At 38.0% G+C, this 20,084-nt stretch overlaps 1 protein-coding gene across 1 annotated transcript; it reads left to right on the top strand.

Annotated features, from left to right (window-relative positions):
- Positions 1-1,811: 1,811 nt before the first annotated feature.
- Positions 1,812-14,532, top strand: cstf3 (cleavage stimulation factor, 3' pre-RNA, subunit 3). The gene is made up of 20 exons (XM_074613723.1): positions 1,812-2,040; positions 3,160-3,264; positions 3,416-3,511; positions 7,994-8,026; positions 8,884-8,981; positions 9,074-9,140; positions 9,223-9,257; positions 9,343-9,469; positions 9,575-9,652; positions 9,742-9,904; positions 10,510-10,619; positions 10,703-10,819; positions 10,920-11,138; positions 11,245-11,347; positions 12,000-12,069; positions 12,167-12,362; positions 13,101-13,251; positions 13,399-13,493; positions 13,620-13,680; positions 13,937-14,532. The coding sequence occupies exons 1-20, from the start codon at positions 2,014-2,016 to the stop codon at positions 14,134-14,136; spliced, it is 2,151 nt and encodes a 716-aa protein (XP_074469824.1). The 5' UTR covers positions 1,812-2,013; the 3' UTR covers positions 14,137-14,532.
- Positions 14,533-20,084: the final 5,552 nt, after the last annotated feature.

A 20,084-nucleotide genomic window follows, 5' to 3' on the forward strand; every position in this document is an offset into this window, starting at 1 on the left:
ACTTTTTTTTATTTTTTTATTTATTTTTTACCTTTTTCAGACATTGTTTAGACTTTCCTTTTCTAACTTTTTTCAAACTTTTTTTTAGACATTTTTTCAGACATTTTCAGACATTTTTTCCCAACATTTTTTCCCAACATTTTTTCAAATTGTTTTTTTCAGACATTGTTTAGACTTTTTTTTCCAAAATTTTTCAAACTTTTTTTTCAGACATTTTTCAGAGTCTTTTTCCAGCATTTTCCAAACTGTTTTTTCAGATTTTTTTTTCAGACATTTTTCAAACTTTTTTTTTGTTTTACCTTTTTCAGACCTATTAGACTTTTCTTTTCCAACATTTTTCAGACTTTTTCTACGAACATTTTTTCGGACTTTTTTTTCCAACATTTTTCAAATTGTCTTTTTCAGACTTGTTTTTAGACTTTTCTTTTCCAATATTTTTCAAACTTTTTTTTAGACATTGTTTTCAGATATTTTTCAAAAAAAAAAATCTTTTTACCGTTTTTAAACATTTTTCAAACTTTTTTTTTCAGACATTTTTCAGACTTTTTTTCAGACTTTTTCTTTTTTTTTACTTTTCTTTTGCAACATTTTTCACCTTTTTTTAGACTTTTTTTTCAGATATTTTCCAGACTTTTTTTGCGATATTTTTCAGAAATTTATCAGACTTTATTTTACCGACATTGTTTCGGACTTTTTTTCAGACATTTTTTTCTTTCTTTTTACCTTTTTTTTAGACATTTATCAAACTTTTTTTAGTCATTTTTTTCAAACTTTTTACCACTTTTTACCTTTTTCAGACATTGTTTAGAATTTTCTTTTGCAACATTTTTCAAACTTTTTTTAAGACATTTTTCATGAACAAATAGGGAGTGATCTTGTCATTATCATACAATCATAGATTTGTAAAAATAAAACCTGGCCTGTTAGGTGTGACATAGTTGACCCAGCGTGACACAAATAATTCCAGTTTATGGTTAACATATGCTGTTATCCTTTCCATTTTGTAAATGTCCATTGTGATGTCCATCCATGTATTCAGAGTTGGGCTCTCCTGTGATAACCATTTCTTCATCAGAGCCTTTTTACCAGCTACCAGCAATATATTTGACAAATATTTGTCTCTTTTGAACCATTCTTGAGGCATAACTCCAAAAAATAAAGTATTGCACTCCATGGGAACATGACATCTGAAAATATTTTGTAAAGCATCATGAATCTCTCTCCAATGATCTTGAACGACAGGACAATCCCCAAAAATACTTTTTTTTCTTTTGACCTTTTTTAGACATTTTTCAGACTTTTTTTTACAGACATTTTTTCAGACTTTTTTTTCTCCAACATTTTTCAAACTTTTTTCCAGACATTTTCCAGAGTCTTTTTTTCCAGCATTTTTCAAATTGTTTTTTTCAGACATTTTTAGACTTTTTTTGGGACGTTTTTCAGACTTTTTTTTCCCAGACATTTTTTTCAGACTTTTTTTTCCAACATTTTTCAAACTTTTTTTTCAGACATTTTTCAGAGTCATTTTTTCCAGCATTTTTCAAATTGTTTTTTACGGACATTTATTTTTAGCTTTTTCAGACATTGTTTAGACTTTTCTTTTGCAACATGGAGGAATGAACAATCCCCAAAAACTGGTAATGATGTGCATTCTGATTTCCACGATTTCTCCAGCAAGCTGGGGAGTTTTAGTTTGTATTTTCACACTAACTTTAGTCAGATTAGTTTTGTGGAGTATCATGTTTTATTTTGAAGTATTCACCCCCACCGGAAGTGCCGTTGCTGTTGCTGCTCGCGCCCCCTCCCCGGAGCGGAAACCACAAGTTTCCTCGCCATTTTGAGAGCTATCGGCCAGCAGAGGAGCAGCTAGTTAGCTTTGAGGGCTTGATGTGATCGACCCCTTCTGAAGCTATGCCGATTACTTAGTCCCTTTTAAAAAATTGCCATCACGTTTATAATTTGAGCGTTAAAACCAATTTATAGATCATTAGTAACGTAGATTCTCCTGCTGCCATGACGACCGAGGGAGCCGCCGACCAGGTAACGATAGCAACATGCAGCCAGCTAACCAAGCTAACCGAGCTAGCATCATTCAGCTAGTGTGTGTTGTTCTCTGATAACTACAGCATGTAAAGCCTGCACTACAAGCACTATGTGAACGTTTATACGTCAGTATTGGTTAATATAACACAGTTATGGAGCTTGTTTTGGCTGTTTTTTAGTCGTAAATCTGCAACTTTAGCCTGTTTGAACGCCATATTGGCTGGCTAATTAGCTAACTAGCATTGTTGCTACTTAAACATCAGCTGCACGTTAACTTGCATTTCCAGTTACATCCTGGTAGTCAGTGTAACATGTTCACGGTGTTGGATGCTTCCTTCTGGTGCCAGCAGCTATAAAGACCTAAAGTGTGTTAGCTACTGGAGGTGGAAACAAACTGCTTTCAATGTTTGTAACGTGATTTACTTCTTAAATAGCCGCAAGGTTTTATGTTCACTCCACACACACTGCAGAGGCGTGGCCAAGCATCCAGGGCCTTATATCTATCTATCTATAGCTCTATATATATATATATATAGAGCTATAGATAGAGATATATATATATATCTCTATATATATATAGAGATATATATAAATCAATACTGAACCCACTCAAGAGTCAAGCCCTTTATTGTCATTGTGTAGTACAACCAAATTAGACTGTGACAATCCCATAGGTGCTAATGAAAATATAATACAATACAAAAAAGAGATAGTGCAATATAAATATTAAAAATATATAAAATATAAAAATACAATATGTATATTGGTGAGATGAGTTTTGCCAGATTATTGCACAAAGTGTCCGTCAGATAATTATTATTATTGCACAGAGTGATCAGCATGTCATTGCAAATATCCGTAACAGTACAGTATTTACATTGCAAAAGTGACACAAGTGAGCAACTTGTTATTGCACATTTCCATTGCACGTGTTCAACTCAGACAGAGGAGATGTCAGAGTTCGGGAGGACATAATAAGCCTGTATTTAGTGTTATCATGTTGATCCTCCTCAGCCCCCTAGAGTCGTCACCACAACAAAAAGCATCACATTGCAAGTCTATTCAGCAGCATAACCCATTTTTTATTTTTTTTTACTGTGTCTTTGTGTCTTGCAGGCAGCGACAGAGTATATTCCAGAGAAGGTGAAGAAGGCAGAGAAGAAGTTGGAAGATAACCCATATGACCTTGACGCATGGAGCATTCTGATTCGAGAAGCACAGGTTTAGTGACACAGAGTTGTATTCCTGGGGTTAAGCAAACTGGGAATAAGGGTGGGGGGGATAATGGGGTTAAGGTTTAATAGATACAAATCTATACAAAGCCCTTCTTTAATCAATAGTGTTTGAACGTAAATGCATTCTCCTTCTTTAGAACCAACCCATAGATAAAGCCAGGAAGACATATGAACGACTTGTCACGCAGTTCCCAAGCTCTGGCAGATTCTGGAAACTATTCATTGAAGCCGAGGTTAATACTTTTTCTTTTCTCTAGTGTGCATGGCTGGGGGATTTTTCTAACATGATCAACAATGTGATTTTCACACAAACAAAATGTCTCATTCTTCAATGAAGTTTAAAGTCACAATTCTTGTTTTGAGTCACTAGGCCTGACTATACTTGGTTTGGTTGCAGTTATCAAGTTTATTATTGATGGTCAAATAAAGACGTTTTGACAGTTGAACGCATCTACCTGCCTAAGAATATCCTACACTATGAAGGACCTGTAATGAACATGGATGTAAAATCACTTTTAATTTGTCAGGCTCTAGCTAGACTCATTCAGAATTGTGCCTTTTAAACAAAAACAAAGGGGAAATTAGCTCTAACATTTCTTTTTCAGAAACTACTTATGTTCCCAGGATTTTAAAAAAAAATACATATTCTCTGCGTCATATTTAAATGGGGTAAAGTGCATTTGTTGCATGTTTGGTCTGCAACAGTATTAAAACTATTTTAATGGTATTGGAGTGCATTAGCCTTTTATTTACTTGTCGTGTCAATTTATTGCCTCCTGTGTCATTTCTTTCGGGTAAGTTTATAAACAAATATTTTGCTTGTGTGGCCCATTCTTTCCTGGAGACAGTCCCCCCCCACCCCCCACTCCTACTGAATATACGGCCAGTGACCCATTTGCCTTGATGCCATCAACAGGCTTTGCTGTTATGCAATAAGCTACTGATTGGATGATTCTTTTTCCCTTGCACATGATCATTTTTGCTAACCAGGTGAAGTGCATTTTCTGACGCCCTCCACCTCTGCAGATGACTAATGCATTTGGTGTTAAGCACACAGTTTAAAAGCATTATCAAGCATCAGAATTTAGCTTCTAGTTTAAAGTCCAGTGTGTAGTTCTGGATAATGATTCCCTCTATGCTGTGAGTTGGATGTTGCTCTATGTTGAGGTTGTAATAGTTGTGGTTTGTTGTTGTGGGGTTGCTCCCCTGGGTGAAGCTACCCCTGCCCCCAGTGCCCTACTCAGTGCAAGAAAAGGCCCAATTATTTGATGAAATGGACATACATATGTTATGAAATGGGAAAGGAATACATTTTTATCCTTTTCCTAACGGACTAGGCTTCTCAGGATCAGCCCATACTGATTTATTCTAGCCTACAGATGGCACTAACTGTACTTGTGCCAGTGAAGCATCAGTGTAACTCTTCACACTACGAACATAGTACCCCCTCTAACAAAATTGATAGACAGCAGCAACATAACCAAGGCAGGGCAGAGCAGTTATACAGCTAGTAGGGATGTTTCATTTGTGGATCGTAAAGAATATGCAGGAGATCAGAGAGAAGAAAGTAGATTTTAACATCCTAACATCACTGAAGCTTAAATTTGGTGACAGACGCACACAGTACATGTACAGATTTAATATTTGGATTAGTTTGAAACAAGCCCATTATTTATCCTGATTATCTCCCCAGATAGTGAAATTTATATTTTGAATTAAAATGCTTAAAATCTCATACAGTTGCAGCTTTAGAGACTGATTATTGGTGGATTGATAATTACCAAAAGTATCCGTGGAGTATGGGGACAATTTAGTGCATCTATAGTAAACGGATATTAGCACCCAGTTGTTGGAGTGATATATAATTAATGATTAGGCTTTTTAATGTTTTATTGTCAAGTGATTAGGTTAGCATATGTAAGTGATAAGTTGTGCCTGCGAATGTAGGCTTTTAGGCAATTTTTTGGTTGGTTTTTAGGTTCCTACCAAATAGAAATACTCACTTTAATAGGGAGTTTAGGGGAAAGTGGGCAGAAAAGCTTCTTTTCACCTATTTATTATTTAGCCATCACCTCTTCCCACTTAACTCCAAACCACAATTCAGCCCAAACAACCCAAGATACTTGTTTGGCAGATTTGCATAGAGCTTTCTGTTTGCTGGAATGAGAGACTGGACATTTTAATTAGCATAAAGTTATTTATTTCATTTTATTCTGGAGGGAGCTTTAAGCGCAGACAGTTTAGTCCTCAATCAGATTTTTAAACCAAGGCATCTGTTTTCAGTACATTTTCATAGCTTGCAATTAATAGTATAAATACATTACCTTATTTGCCAAGTATGTGAATTACCCCCCCACCCCCTTCATTAGAACTACATGTAGGTCAGAGCTATTAATTTAATGACCCATGTTTGAAACCCCCATAGCCTCACAAAACCCTCTTGTGGGGTGAAACTCTCCATACTCAGCACCTTTTCTTCCCGTAGAATACAAAGCACGTTCACCTTAAGGGCACAGTGTATCCTTCTGATCCTTGTGTTTGTGTGGGAGCCTGGTTCTCTGGAGGTTTTACATAGACCTCATTTGTAAAAGTTGCATACTAGGCAAATCATCGTTGAGTCCTTTTCCTTCATTGCTCACACCTTTTAGAGAGTCCAGTTCAATCTGAATTATTTCACACAGTGCATTCAATGAAACGCCCTGTGGAGAGAAGGTGCCAGCACATGTCTGACACAAGGCTGGAGTTTATTGTTGAATTATGTTTTGTCCCCCATAACAGCATATTGAGGCCAACTCCCCCACTCTGTCAGTCTTAAAAGACTATTTCAGGATACATTTTGTCATGCTTTTTTTTTTGTGAAAGATTCTTTCTATCGCTTTTTTTGTTTATCTTGAGGGAGAAACCAGCAGGAACTAAAAAAGAAACGTGCATTATTCAGATTAGTTTAGAGTCAAATTTATGTTCTCATAGAAGGGAAATGTGACAGTGTTATTGCTTGTATTTGCAATATTGTACCGCATAAATAACTTTAAAGCGGAACCAAATGCAGTCGAGTTTCAGTATCAGTCAGTACTGTGCTTTTACTGGGTGTTGGACCTGAGAAAAATTGGGTCTCAGTAGTGTAATTATTGAGTTTATGTTTTTATTATGTGAACTTTCTTTTGTCATAATAAAGTAGGTCAATAGTGTGCTTAAAGGATCATATAGGTGTGTTGTAGATTTTCTTTTTCTGGCAGTGATCTTTGGTACAGATTGTGCTTTGTGTGGCTAAGGACACGCCCTTAAAGCAGCCACGAGAGGTGTAGTAATGTTTCCCTCCAGGACAAGCATCTAGAAAGATCTATAACAATCTCACCAGCACCATTGTACCATTATCACAGTCTATTAGAGAGTAATTAGCCTTGAGTCAGATGTGCTGTTGCAGTGCCTGGAATGAGTAATGTAGGTCAGTCTTTTTTTGGGAAGTTACCCTAAAGGCACTCTACGCTGCAGTTGGCGTTTACTGCATAGTTTTACAAAAGTTCAGCTTTAGCAATTATTTTTCTTAGAAAGTATATTTTCATAGGGGTCCAGTGTAGATGTACCAAATTAGAATTTTTTTTCCCTTGTGTTGTACGAGAGATTAAGTTAGCCATTCGCGTGGAATGTATGCAACACCTCAGAGTTTTGCATTGCTTTGTTCATTGATTGCATAATTACCTGAATGAATTCTAAATCTTGCATTGTTAAAATGATGCATTTTCCTTTGACTTTTTTGTACTGTATTTGACATTCCAATTTAGACACAGATACTTTTAGGGCCTGTTCACATTCAGTCGGTAATATTGTGTGAATATTATCTCATTGTGTAGGCTTGCTTTTAAACTTTCACCTGCCATGCAATGTTGTTAATAATTTGACTATTTCACTGTAACAAAACAGGAATCTTACACTGTACATTCTCAGTTCCTTTGGAATATTTACCTACCATGTAAACTATTACTTTATGTAACTTCCAGGCCAGACTGTTAAAGTCAGCTTTATAACTTTGTAGAGCGCATTACAGTATGGAGTGCTAATACCACAGAAACAACAGCTTCTACTGTCTGTACTGGAGGCTGCTGTGAGACTGTTGCTTCAGCTTGTCAGCAGCAGGCCATATGACATTTATTGCAGTAACTGTTTAATAAGGGAACACGCTCACCTAAGATTGTGAAAGGAAGTTTTTTTTTTTTTATATCAAATACTAACTACCCTAATATACAAATAGCACGATTTCAATATTTACATTTTTTTCTGTAACATGTAGGCACTGTTTTTTTTCTGGGTTTTGTGGCACTCTCTTTTTTTGAAGATTATTTTTTGGGGAGCATTTTTTCCTTTATTTGACAGTCAGAGAAACAGACTAGAAATGGGGGGAGAGAGAGGGGCATGACATAGCAACAAAGGTCCCGAAGCTGGAATCGAACCTGGGGCGTTGCAGTAAAGTGGCATGCGCTGTAACCACTCGGCTACGAAGGCGTTCCATGTGACACAATCTACAAAGAAAATAAACCCCTTTCTTTTTAAAAGTAGTTTTGTCATTCTTGTGTGAATTTCACTTTGTTGATCTAAAAGGTCCCGTGTGTGTGTGTGTGTTTGAGTGAGAGGTCACATTTTGCATGAATGCATGTTTACTGCAAGCCATAAAAGTAGAGATGTTTGAATTAACATTGCATTTACACTCTGATTTGCAGATCAAGGCTAAAAACTATGACAAGGTAGAAAAGGTAAGTGTCCATCACAGTCCTGGAGGCTGAGTACTGTGTGGTTTTGATAATCGGAGAAGGGTCGCCTGACTGTTTCTTATTAGTCCAGCTGTTTAATAATGTGTGTCAATGTAATGAGTTTTATGATTTCCACTAGAATATGCATTCACACGATTATAGCATCCATTGAGAACATCATTGTAGTATGAGGCATGTAAAACATAAATGTGAAGAGCACGTCATTTTGGTCCCAACAAACAGAGAAAGTGTGCAGATGGGAGAAAATGCCTTTCTTGAAAATGAAGTGCAAGATGATTTCCCAGCATACAGGCTTGCAACCATAGCTACTGTAGTTGTTACTACCCATGTCGGTGTTATTAGGTTATTTTTCCATCTCTGTTGGTAACACCTTTTTAATATATAACACTGATTTTAATTTAAATGTAAATATATTCAACCAAGGACACTATTAACCTTTGTGTTGGAATTGATTTGTTTCCACTTAACATAAACAAACACAAATGATGTGTTTCCTGTTCAGTTTTTGCCTGAATGTCAATTCAACTCATCCCTCAAACAAGCTTCAGACTCTGGTGTGTTCATTAGAGTTTGAAGGAGCTCACTGAAATGTAGGGCACATCTGAGGCCCGTCTATTGAAGCAGAATAACTACAATGTACTACACAACTGCTGAGTAAAACATGGAGCCTCCTCCCAAATCTAGCATACAGGCTGAAGGAAAAAAAAACTGCTGCTCTGGTAATCCTCCTACGTGGGATATGCCACTATTGATCAACAGTTTTGTGAAGTAGAATATATACAGTGTATGTAAACATGTGTCTATTCTAGTTATATGATCTTGTACTCTTGCCCCTGTAGTTGTTTCAGAGATGCCTAATGAAAGTGTTGCACATCGACCTGTGGAAATGTTACCTCTCGTATGTTCGAGAGACCAAAGGAAAGCTGCCCAGCTACAAGTAAGAGCACAAGCTGTATAGTGGGGTTAAGTATGTTGACACGCTGCTTTACTATGAAATACACATACATTACTTCATTTTCTTACCCTCAGAGAGAAGATGGCCCAGGCGTATGACTTTGCCCTGGATAAAATTGGCATGGAAATTATGTCTTATCAGGTACAAAGCTATTAATTAGTAACAGTGTATACAAGTTTCTGTTAACTTCTGACACCTAACAGCTTTTCTTTCCTGTCTTCAGATTTGGGTGGACTACATCAACTTCCTCAAAGGAGTGTAAGTGTTTCTTCCTGTAATATTCTGAGACTTCATAAACTGCATCTCTTAAATGTTGACATTTTGTTGTCCTGTGTTCCATCAGCGAGGCTGTGGGCTCATACGCAGAAAACCAGAGAATCACTGCAGTACGGCGGGTGTACCAGAGAGGCTGTGTGAACCCCATGATCAACATTGAGCAGCTCTGGAGAGATTATAGCAAATATGAGGAGGTGAGTGACCCACAAAGGCCTCTGTCTACCTATGCATCTTTGCACATACGGAGTTTTAGCTGTTAAAAATGTGAGAGCTAGACTGACTGTCTATTTCATGAACAGGGAATCAATGTGCACTTGGCCAAAAAGATGATTGAGGACCGAAGTAGAGACTACATGAATGCCAGGAGAGTGGCAAAGGTGAGATCACTAATATGCACAGACCTCTTTTGAATCATTGTGCTTGTCTGTAAACTAACAGAGATCATTGCATGGTTTGTGTACTTCAGGAGTACGAGACTGTGATGAAGGGGTTAGACAGGAACGCACCCTCAGTACCGCCCCAGAACTCCCCTCAGGAAGCCCAGCAAGTGGAAATGTGGAAGAAGTACATCCAGTGGGAGAAAAGCAATCCACTGCGCACAGAAGACCAGACCCTTATCACAAAGAGAGGTGACTAGTTGTAGTCAGAACATATTGTGTTGTGTTGGACTTAGGGCTGCAACTAACAATTATTTTCATTGAAATGAAACAAATCTGTTGATATTTTCTCAATTAATCGATTAGTTGTTTGGTCTATAAAATGTCAGAAAATGGTGAAAAAATGTCGACCAGTGTCTCCCAAAGCCCGAGATGACGTCCTCAAATGCCAAAGATATTCAGTTTACTGTCATAGAGGAGTAAAGAAACCAGAAAATATTAACATTTAAGAAGCTGGAATCAGAGAATTTAGACTTTTTTTCTTAAAAGATTACTCAAATCGATTATCAAAATAGTTGCAGTTTAATTTAATACTTGAAAACTAATTGATTAATCATTGCAGCTCTAGTTGGAATTTGTAAATCTTTGCTGCACATGCCCCAAAAGGCCTGTGATTCCAGTAATTACACTGGCATGCAATTTAATAATTTTTTGAACATCTGTCAATGGACATACATAATGTATGAAGCTTTCTCTAGACGGCCACTAGAGGGCGTAGGTTGACACTTTTCTCCTCACTCAGTTTTAAATGCATTGCTTCTGTATTTTATGAATTGCTGTTGTGTTCTGTGTTGCAGTGATGTTTGCGTATGAGCAGTGCCTGCTGGTGCTGGGCCACCATCCTGACGTATGGTATGAGGCAGCACAGTACCTGGAACAGTCCAGCAAACTGCTGGCAGAGAAAGGGGTAAGAGATAAAAAACCTTTCAGACGCAGAAATCAAACAGAAGTTAAACGGTCCTATAATTCTTTAACTGTCTTTCCTCTCAGGATATGAATAACTCCAAGCTGTTCAGTGACGAGGCAGCTAACATCTATGAACGTGCCATCGGGACTCTCCTGAAGAAGAACATGTTGCTGTACTTTTCTTTCGCAGACTATGAAGAGGTGAGTGTCCAGTCGCTTACTCAGTCAACACAAACTGTAATCAACACGGTAAGAAAAACACGGGGGACTTATCTGTATATGTCTTTCGCTTTCCTCGTAGAGTCGCATGAAGTACGAGAAGGTCCACAGCATCTATAACAAACTGCTGCTCATCGAGGACATCGACCCAACGCTGGTCTACATTCAGTACATGAAGTTCGCCAGGAGGGCGGAAGGGATCAAGTCGGGTCGCACCATCTTCAAAAAGGCCCGAGAGGATCTACGTACGCGTCACCACGTGTATGTGACGGCAGCACTGATGGAGTACTACTGCAGCAAGGTCAGTACACATAATCACATGTTTAGTATAAGTACGGTGGGACTAAAAAAATCAATCTGAAATGTCTTCTTTTTTGGGTAAACTTTTTTTTCATCTTTCCTCACAGGATAAATCGGTGGCCTTCAAGATTTTTGAGCTTGGTTTGAAGAAATACGGGGACATTCCCGAGTACATACTGGCATACATTGATTACCTCTCACACCTTAACGGTAGGTTGTGTGTAATAAAATGCAGAGTTAATACACACAGTGTAGGAAATAGGAGTGGGGATCACCAGAGGCCCCACGATAGGATATTATCATGATACTATAATATACGATAGTCACAATACGATCTTATTGAGATTTTACACATTCTGCAATATATTGAGAATTGTGATAAGATATATTGCGATATACTGGGTATTTATTACCATTTTTCAACTGCAATTTATGCAGTTTGTCAACATCTGTTTTATCTAATAAGATACAGTTTTCACTCTGTTCATCTCAGTGTTTTCGTTCACATACTGTATCTTGAGGTCAGAGGTCATGGGACTCCTTTGAAAATGGCCATGCCAGTTTTTTACTCGCTAAAATGTAGTGTAACTTAAGAGCGTGAAGCTAACATGATGGTTGGTATCAATTGATTCCTCCGTTTTCTAGTTTCATGTGATACCAGTATCTTCATTGTAGCTTTAAAACTGGGCCCGCTGCAACCTCTGAAAGACAGAATAGTGGCGCGCTAGGCCATCGGATTGTTAAGAGGTTGATAGATTATATAATAAAAGATCGATACTTGGCGTCCATGTATCGATACAATATTGCCACGCAAAATATTGCAATACCATGCTGTATTGATTTTTTTTTTCTTCCTCTTCAGAGGACAACAACACCAGGGTTCTGTTTGAACGTGTCCTCACCTCAGGGAGCTTGTCACCAGAAAAGTCAGGGTAATGTCAAGTATTGATTAAGTTGCATGTAAGCGGCGTAACAATCAATGTCTCTTACGATGTTTGTTGATTTTTTTGTTTTTCTCTCATCCTTCAGCGAGATCTGGGCTCGGTTCCTGGGTTTCGAGAGTAACATAGGAGACCTGGCCAGTATCCTGAAAGTGGAGCGAAGGCGATTCACGGCTTTCAAGGACGAGTACGAGGGCAAAGAAACAGCCTTGCTTGTAGACAGATACAAGTTTATGGACCTGTATCCCTGCTCGACTAGTGAACTCAAGGCCCTCGGATACAAGGTGTGTATCTTGCTGCCAAAGCAGTGACACGTGATCACCACCTTTGCCAACTGATGTTAAAAGTGTTGACATTGATGTAACGAAGAACTGCAAATATTTGGGTTTCGTTCTTAATGAAAAACTGTGCTTTGAATCCCATGTTGATGCTACGTCTAAAAAGGTCCAGCAAAGATTTAATGTTTCTTCTGAGATGACTCTCTTCTACAGATATTTTATTGAATCTGTTTCAACCTTTTGTATATTTGCTTGGTTTGGAAATTTAAATCTGTCCAACAAGAACAAACTTGGAAATGTTTTGGCCAATAAGATTTCGAGTAGGCGTTATTAGTTATCCATTGAAGGGCTAATGCTATATTGGACTGCCAGGACCATCCACTCCCGAAGGAGTTCCAGCTTTTGCCCGCTGTACGTTGTTTCAGGGTACCCGTTAGGAGAACTCATACATTCCACTTCTCCTTCTTCCCAAGTGTTATTAATATGCTCAAAAGCGTATAGCACTCTGGCTGCACTTTTTGCACTTCCCTTGCACACTTTTTGCACGATTGTATATGTGTACTTGGGACAAATTTCCATTTCCCTTTACTAGGTCTGTGTTTTATTGTGTTGATGTGTCATTAATGTAGTCTTTTTTGTATTCTGTTTTTATGTGAACCCTGGCTGCAATAAATATAACCCAACACAGATGAGGCTTTTCTCTCAACTGATATTCAAACTGTCTCCACTATGTGTTTTTTGTAGGATGTGTCTCGTGCCAAACTGGCAGCGATGCTCCCAGAGACGGTGGTGACGCCCTCTACGCCGGCACAAAAGGATGAAGCTGACCGTAAACCAGAGTACCCCAAACCCGACACCAATCAGATGATCCCCTTCCAGCCACGTCACCTTGCTCGTACGTAGTCAATAGCTGCCCCAGGTCTTCACTCAACTCCACTGGATGTTGGAACAAATCAGTGAAACTGCGTGCTTGTTGCTATGCTGTCTCTCCTTCATTTACTCAACACATAAAAAGATCCATCTTTGATGTTCCTTCCCACAGCTCCAGGTTTACACCCTGTCCCTGGTGGAGTTTTCCCAGTCCCCCCAGCTGCTGTAGTCCTAATGAAGCTGCTGCCTCCGCCTACGTGCTTCACTGTGAGTAGCAGCAGCATCAGCAGCAGCAGCTTAATACTATCAAGCTCATAATGAATAAAAGATGAAAGGAGCAGGAGTTTTTTTTCTACTAGAATGCAATAACTTTGTGAATGTTTCTCGCTGCAGGGACCTTTTGTTCAAGTGGATGAGCTCATGGAATCATTCAGGAGATGCACACTTCCTGAGAGTAAGTTGCTTTTGTCAGCGCTTTGGATGTAACCAGACCATTTCTATATTTAGCCACACGAGCAACGTGGTTCTGGTGATGGAAATGTCAGTCAGATGTTTGGGCAGTCATCCAGTGATCAAAACTGACACTTGGATCCAGAGTAAAAATATCTTGACAACTGTTAACATGAATTGGCATAAATGTGTTCCAGTGTGTCAAAATGTTGTTCTGCCCCCTATTTGACGTGTTACTGATGTATTTTCTGTCTCTACAGCTGTTGATGCTGCTGTTGAGCTGATCACTGGTAGACAGCCCGATGCAGGAGGGGAGGGCAATGGATCCATGGAGAACCATGCTGTTGCCAAGTCACTCAAGAGGCCTAACGCAGACTCCGACGAGGAGGACGACAAAGGAGCCGTGGCTCCGCCCATACACGACATCTACCGCGCACGCCAACAGAAGAGGATTCGATAAACCGACTATAACACACACTACGAGAATGTAATCTTAACAGGTGGTCCACACGGGGTAAACGTTCATGTCCACATTTCTAAGTGCGTCTGACAGATTATACGTTTATCTCTGTACAGAAGAAGCATACCTACACACACACACACACTCACACAGACATACATACAGTATGTACATCTGAGTGTTCTTGTGGCTTTTTTCTTTGTTAACAGTTTTTATTTTTAAAGACTGACCATTATACTGTACAAAATTTTTAATTCAACCTTTGATTTTGGCACACAGCTCATTTTGGCCTTGTGATGTTCCAGTGATGGCAAAGTGGAATCAAGCTTTTTTTTTTTTTTTTTTAGATAACTGGTGGAAACACGATTCCTTTCAATAAAAATGGAAAGAATTCAACCAGATTTTCTTTTTTTATTTCACTTAATTTATGCTTTATTGCTGTCTTTCTCTGTAATCTGCAAAGCCATGCCAGGCCTTGTTATTACCACTAAGGGGCAGCATATGACACTTAGCGGAAAAGATCAGTCATCTCTGTTCAAATACTCAGATTCCCTCTGACAGTAGGACTTCATAGGCTTCGATCTATCTTTTCCACTAGGGCTTTCCTCGACCAAAGAAATTCTTAAGCGACTAACACTCTAATCAATTAGTTGATTTAATCGACAGATCTATAAAACTGAGCTTCTCGGCAAAGAATCACACGAAAGCACCACTTTAAATCTTGTGTTTACCAGAGATGTGCTCATAAGTTTCTTGGAAATATGTTATTCTGTATGAAAAAAGCATAAAAAACGACTAATTGACTAAATAAATCTTAGTCAACTGAGACCAAAACGACCAATTAGTCAACTAAGGGGGCAGTTCTACTATCTACATATGGGCAAGATAGCTTTGAAACATCATTAGTCTTAATTCTGCATTTTAGCTATGTGGATTTGTGACTGCAAATTATATGTTGCAACAGAAATGCATCAGAAAGGAATGGATATGTGTTGAGGCCTATAGCCTACTTATACTGGAGAATTTGCGTGATATAGACTTGGATCGCCTATTACAAATCAGATGATGCATCATTTTGATGGCCTAAAATGGGGATTTTATTATTATTATAATTATTTTGAATTGGGTGCAGGGGATATAGAGGGTGATCATTAGATTTATTACCTATTCCAGAAAGCTAAAGCTGTAACAAAATAATTGTACTGTGTAAAAAATTTATGTTTTTAGGCTACATGTTTATGTCTCAGACTGTCAATGGTTTATGCATGTCAAGCACGTGCATTCAGGTGACTCATGATGAAACTGGAAACCAAGTTTCTAATTTTGGCCGATAGGCGGCTTCTCTCAGAGGCCATTAGACCAGTACCTTTATATTTTTACTACCCTATAATAACTCAGTGAGGTTTTCTGTAATGAACCTCAAAACACTTTGTATGTAAGACTATACACAATTTTAGTTATGGTGACTAAAATTGCAAAACATCTATCTGCAATAACACAACAAAAGCTGGTTTTGTACTGCACAATGCTGATTACCTGGCTGACCAGTAGGGGGAGACAAATGATAGTCACCTAGAGCACGCGCTTGTGTGCACATGTTTGTGTGTATCTGGCCACAGACCAAAGCAAGAGATCACAGAGCAGTTACCTGATCACAAGTGAACGTGTCTTTTCCCCCTTCACCTATAAAGAAGAACACTCCTCTTGTATATAAGTACTCGTATCGTACAGGAGTAATGACATGACATCATGTACTAATACTATACTATAATAATCATTTTATTTATATAGCACTTCTCAAGTTTAAGCACAAAGTGGTTTCCAGATTACATATGCTTAATATTCTTTTGCATATTCTGCACCCTCAGCCTGGAATTTGCTCCAAAATGACCTGAAAATCCAGGAGCTGGTATCATTAAACATTTTTAAATCTAAAATGAAGGCTTTAGAAGCAGACTCTTTGGCATGCCAATGGATTTAGCTTCCCTTGTTGTACAGATGACTCCCAGAGAAGTTCCTTTTTGTCCCACCATTTGTCTTTAGATAGTTCTCTTTTAATGCAAATTTTAGTGCTTTTAGTGTTTGTGAATTGTATTTTATCTCTATTTGTGTCTGTGTCTGCAACTTTGTAATCTTGCTGCTGACCGTCTTAGTCAGGTCTCCCTTGGAAAAGAGGTTCTTAATCTCAATGGGACTAACCTGGTTAAGTAAAGGTTAAATAAAAGATTTACATAATAGTAATAGTAAGAAACCCCATGTCAGAACCCCCTGTATGACATCAAGCAGCACTGAGCCTATACATAAACAGATGGAGGTGCAAGTGCATAATAAAAGAAATACATCCTATAGGTAAGTAAGATGTGACTAAGAGAAATAGGCTCATATAAAGCAGGTGCAATTTAAGTACAGGAAATAAGGCAAAGCAAGGCAGCTTTATTTGTATAGCACATTTCAACAACAGGGCAATTCAAAGTGCTTTACATAAACATTCAAGAACATTGTGACAAAGTGCAAAAGAACATTAAGACATAATTAAAACAGTTATAAAAACATTAAAACATTAAAGATTAGAAAATAAAAACAAGCCAAAAATAAAAGCTAGGATAGAAGCTAAAATAAAATAAAACACAAAAGAGTAAAAGCTCTAGTGCAGTATCAGATCATTATCTGGTTTAATTAAAGGCAGCAGCAAACAGGAAAGGTTTAAGCTTTGTTTTAAAAGAAGTGAGAGTTGTAGCGGTCCTGCAGTTTTCTGGGAGCTTGTTCCAGATATTTGGTGCATAAAAACTGAACGCTGCTTCTGCATGTTTAGTTCTGACTCTGGGGACACTAAGCAGACCTGATCCAGATGACCTGAGAGGTCTGGATGGTTCATAACATAGCAGAAGATGAGAAATATATTTTGGCCCTAAACCATTTAGTGCTTTGTAAACCAGCAGCAGTATTTTGAAATCAATTCTCTGAGAGACAGGGAGCCAGTGTAGAGACCTCAGAACTGGACTGATATGATCCACTTTCTTGGTTTTAGTGAGGACTCTAGCAGCAGCGTTTTGAATCAGCTGCAGCTGTCTGATCGATTTTTTAGGAAGACCAGTAAAGACGCCGTTACAGTAGTCAAGTCGGCTGAAGATAAATGCATGGACTAGTTTTTCCAAATCCTGCTGAGACATCAGTCCTCTAATTCTTGCTATATTCTTCAGGTGATAGAAGGCTGTCTTTGTAATTGTCTTAATATGGCTGTTAAAGCTCAGGTCTGAGTCCATGACTACACCAAGGTTTCTGGCTTGGTCCGAGCTTTTTAACATTACAGATTGTAGGTGAGCACTAACCTTTAATCTTTCTTTTTTGGCTCCAAAAACTACGACCTCAGTTTTGTGTTTGTTCAGCTGAAGAAAATTCTGGCACATCCAGTTATTGACTTGTTCAATGCACTCACTCAGTGCTTGTATTGGACTGTAGTCTCCTGGTGATAGAGTTATGTAAATTTGTGTGTCGTCTGCATAGTTATGGTAATTTATTTTGTTGTTCTCAAAAATCTGACCCAGTGGGAGCATGTAGATGTTAAACAAAAGAGGCCCCAAGATGGAGCCTTGGGGAACTCCGCATGTGATTTTGTTCAGCTCAGATTTGCAATTACCTATAGACACAAAGAAGTCCCTGTCTTTTAGTTAGGATTTAAACCAGCTGAGTACTATACCAGAAATACCCACCCAGTTTTCCAGTCGGTCTAGTAATATATTATGGTCAACCGTGTCGAATGCAGCACTGAGATCCAGTAAAACTACAAAAAACCGAAAGTCTACCACTGTCTGTGTTCAATCGGATGTCATTGAAGACCTTAACAAGAGCAGTCTCAGTGCTGTGGTGAGGTCGAAAACCTGATTGGAAGACATCAAAAGAGTTGTTTAGTGCCAGAAAGCTATTTAATTGTTGAAAAACTGTTTTTTCAATTATTTTAGACAAGAATGGAAGATTTGATATCGGTCTGTAATTATTTACTACTGATGAGTCCAGATTGTTCTTTTTGAGGAGTGGTTTGATGACGGCAGTTTTCAGGGCCTGTGGGAAGACACCTGAAACAAGAGATGCATTAACAGTCTGTAAAAGCTCTGAGACCATACAATCTGATACTTTTTTGAAAAGGCCTTTTGGCAGAATGTCAAGGCAGCATGAGGAGGATTTTAGATGTTGTATGATTTCCTCCAGGTATGTCTGATTTATTGGATAAAATTGTGTCATGCTATTTGTGCCAGGTTTAAGTGGACGCAGGGGCAACAAACATCCTGTACCTGCTAAGGAGGAAGTGACTGCACCCTCATACTGTATGTATGTATAAAAAATAAGATGCAAATATTATCATAATATGTGATGCTGCGTTTCTTGTACTAATAAAGTTGTTTTTACACTTTATTACGTGACTTTACGTGATTGAGTCTTGGTGGACCCACAATTTGTCTTGACAAGATAATTAGAAGATATACTTTTTTTCAAGACACTGTTAATGAGGTTTGTCACCGTATTATTTCATGGTAAGTCATGCACTACTGCTGGGATAAGGCTGGGAGGGACAACATATAGGAAACACTCGAGGAAGCACATCTGTGTCTTCCATGAGAAGCTAAATAGACTTAAAGGGGGTTTCTATAGTTTACATGTGGGCTACTCTGCTTCACTATTACCCAGCTGTGTTTACTCATGATGCACCAGATTAGACAAGAGGTGTTCACACCTGCTTTTCAGCTGACCAGGCCTGTTGGTTGTTGTCTGTAATTGGGGTGGGGACTGGTGAGGAGAACTTGTAAAAACAATTACATTTTGGTGGATTAGATTACAGCTGGTCTTAGACACCGGGGGCTTATGAGCAGCTTTGTTTGTCAGCTGGGTGCCTCCTGGCTGTCTGAGACGTAGATTTCAGTTTGTGCTCCCCCACTAATTTCCTTAAGAGCACTCTGCTGTTGACGCATTGCTGAAGAAGAAAGAATAGTAATTATTGTTGGTTATTATTAAGTTCTTCCAATGCATTTTCAAATATCAAATATGAAGCACATTTCAGAAATTAACCAATGTATTTACCTCAAAATCTATCAAAAATTACTTTATTATAAACATTATTTAATAATTCTATACTAAAATAGCATCTAATGGTTAAAATAGGGCCCTTAGGCGTGCGCTGCTCTTCATAGGAGGTGGAAAACCAAAACTAATAGAAGACACTTCTGATCAGCACAAATCTCACCATTGTGTGACTTATTGTCTACACAAATGTAACCTAGTAGCTGATGTAATGATTCAGGGAGTTTTTTTTAAGAAATTTCAAAGAAGTTATTTGCTAATTATTATCTATTTACCAGCAGACATGGAAATAAAACATATCAATTAACTTTGTATTCTTTTTCTTGGAAATGTATTAAATAAATTACCAGCTATTGAGAAATAGTGGAATATAATGATCAAATAATGTTTGTAACAAAGTCATTTTCAATAAATTTTGAAGTAAATTTTGGGGTAATTTGGCAGTAATTCCAAAGAAATTTAAAATAGGTTAACTTGCTAATTATCACCTAATTATTTAGGTTAATTTGTCTGAATAATCATCTCCACTTAATTTATCGCTTTTATTGGCCTTTTCTTGACTGTATTTGTTACCTGTTTATGTGTCTTTGTCCTCATTTGTTTGTTTTGTTGTGTTTTAAGCTTGACAGCCCTGTGCTTGTCATCGCTCCTTTTAATATTGACTGATGTTTTTATTATTGTAAAGCACTTTGTGATTTTGTATCTGTGAAAGGTGCTATACAAATAAACTTTACTTACTAATTACCATAAAAATTGTGGACCTGTAAGATGAAGTGTTATATATATTTAATTCAGGAATTGCTTTTAGAAATAATATTTCTTAATATAAGGAAAACCTGTCTGCCATGGTGGCAGGTGACTTGAAATTTTCACCT

The sequence above is a fragment of the Sebastes fasciatus genome, chromosome 2 (genome assembly GCF_043250625.1).
Source record: "Sebastes fasciatus isolate fSebFas1 chromosome 2, fSebFas1.pri, whole genome shotgun sequence".
Lineage (NCBI taxonomy): Eukaryota > Metazoa > Chordata > Actinopteri > Perciformes > Sebastidae > Sebastes > Sebastes fasciatus.

Bases quoted from the DNA above. Each gene is read 5' to 3' on its own strand.
- cstf3 (XM_074613723.1), top strand. From the start codon at position 2,014: ATGACGACCGAGGGAGCCGCCGACCAG. The intron at 3,265-3,415 runs GTTTAGTGACAC...CTCCTTCTTTAG, and splicing joins TTCTGATTCGAGAAGCACAG to AACCAACCCATAGATAAAGC. The intron at 13,252-13,398 runs GTACGTAGTCAA...TCCTTCCCACAG, and splicing joins CCAGCCACGTCACCTTGCTC to CTCCAGGTTTACACCCTGTC.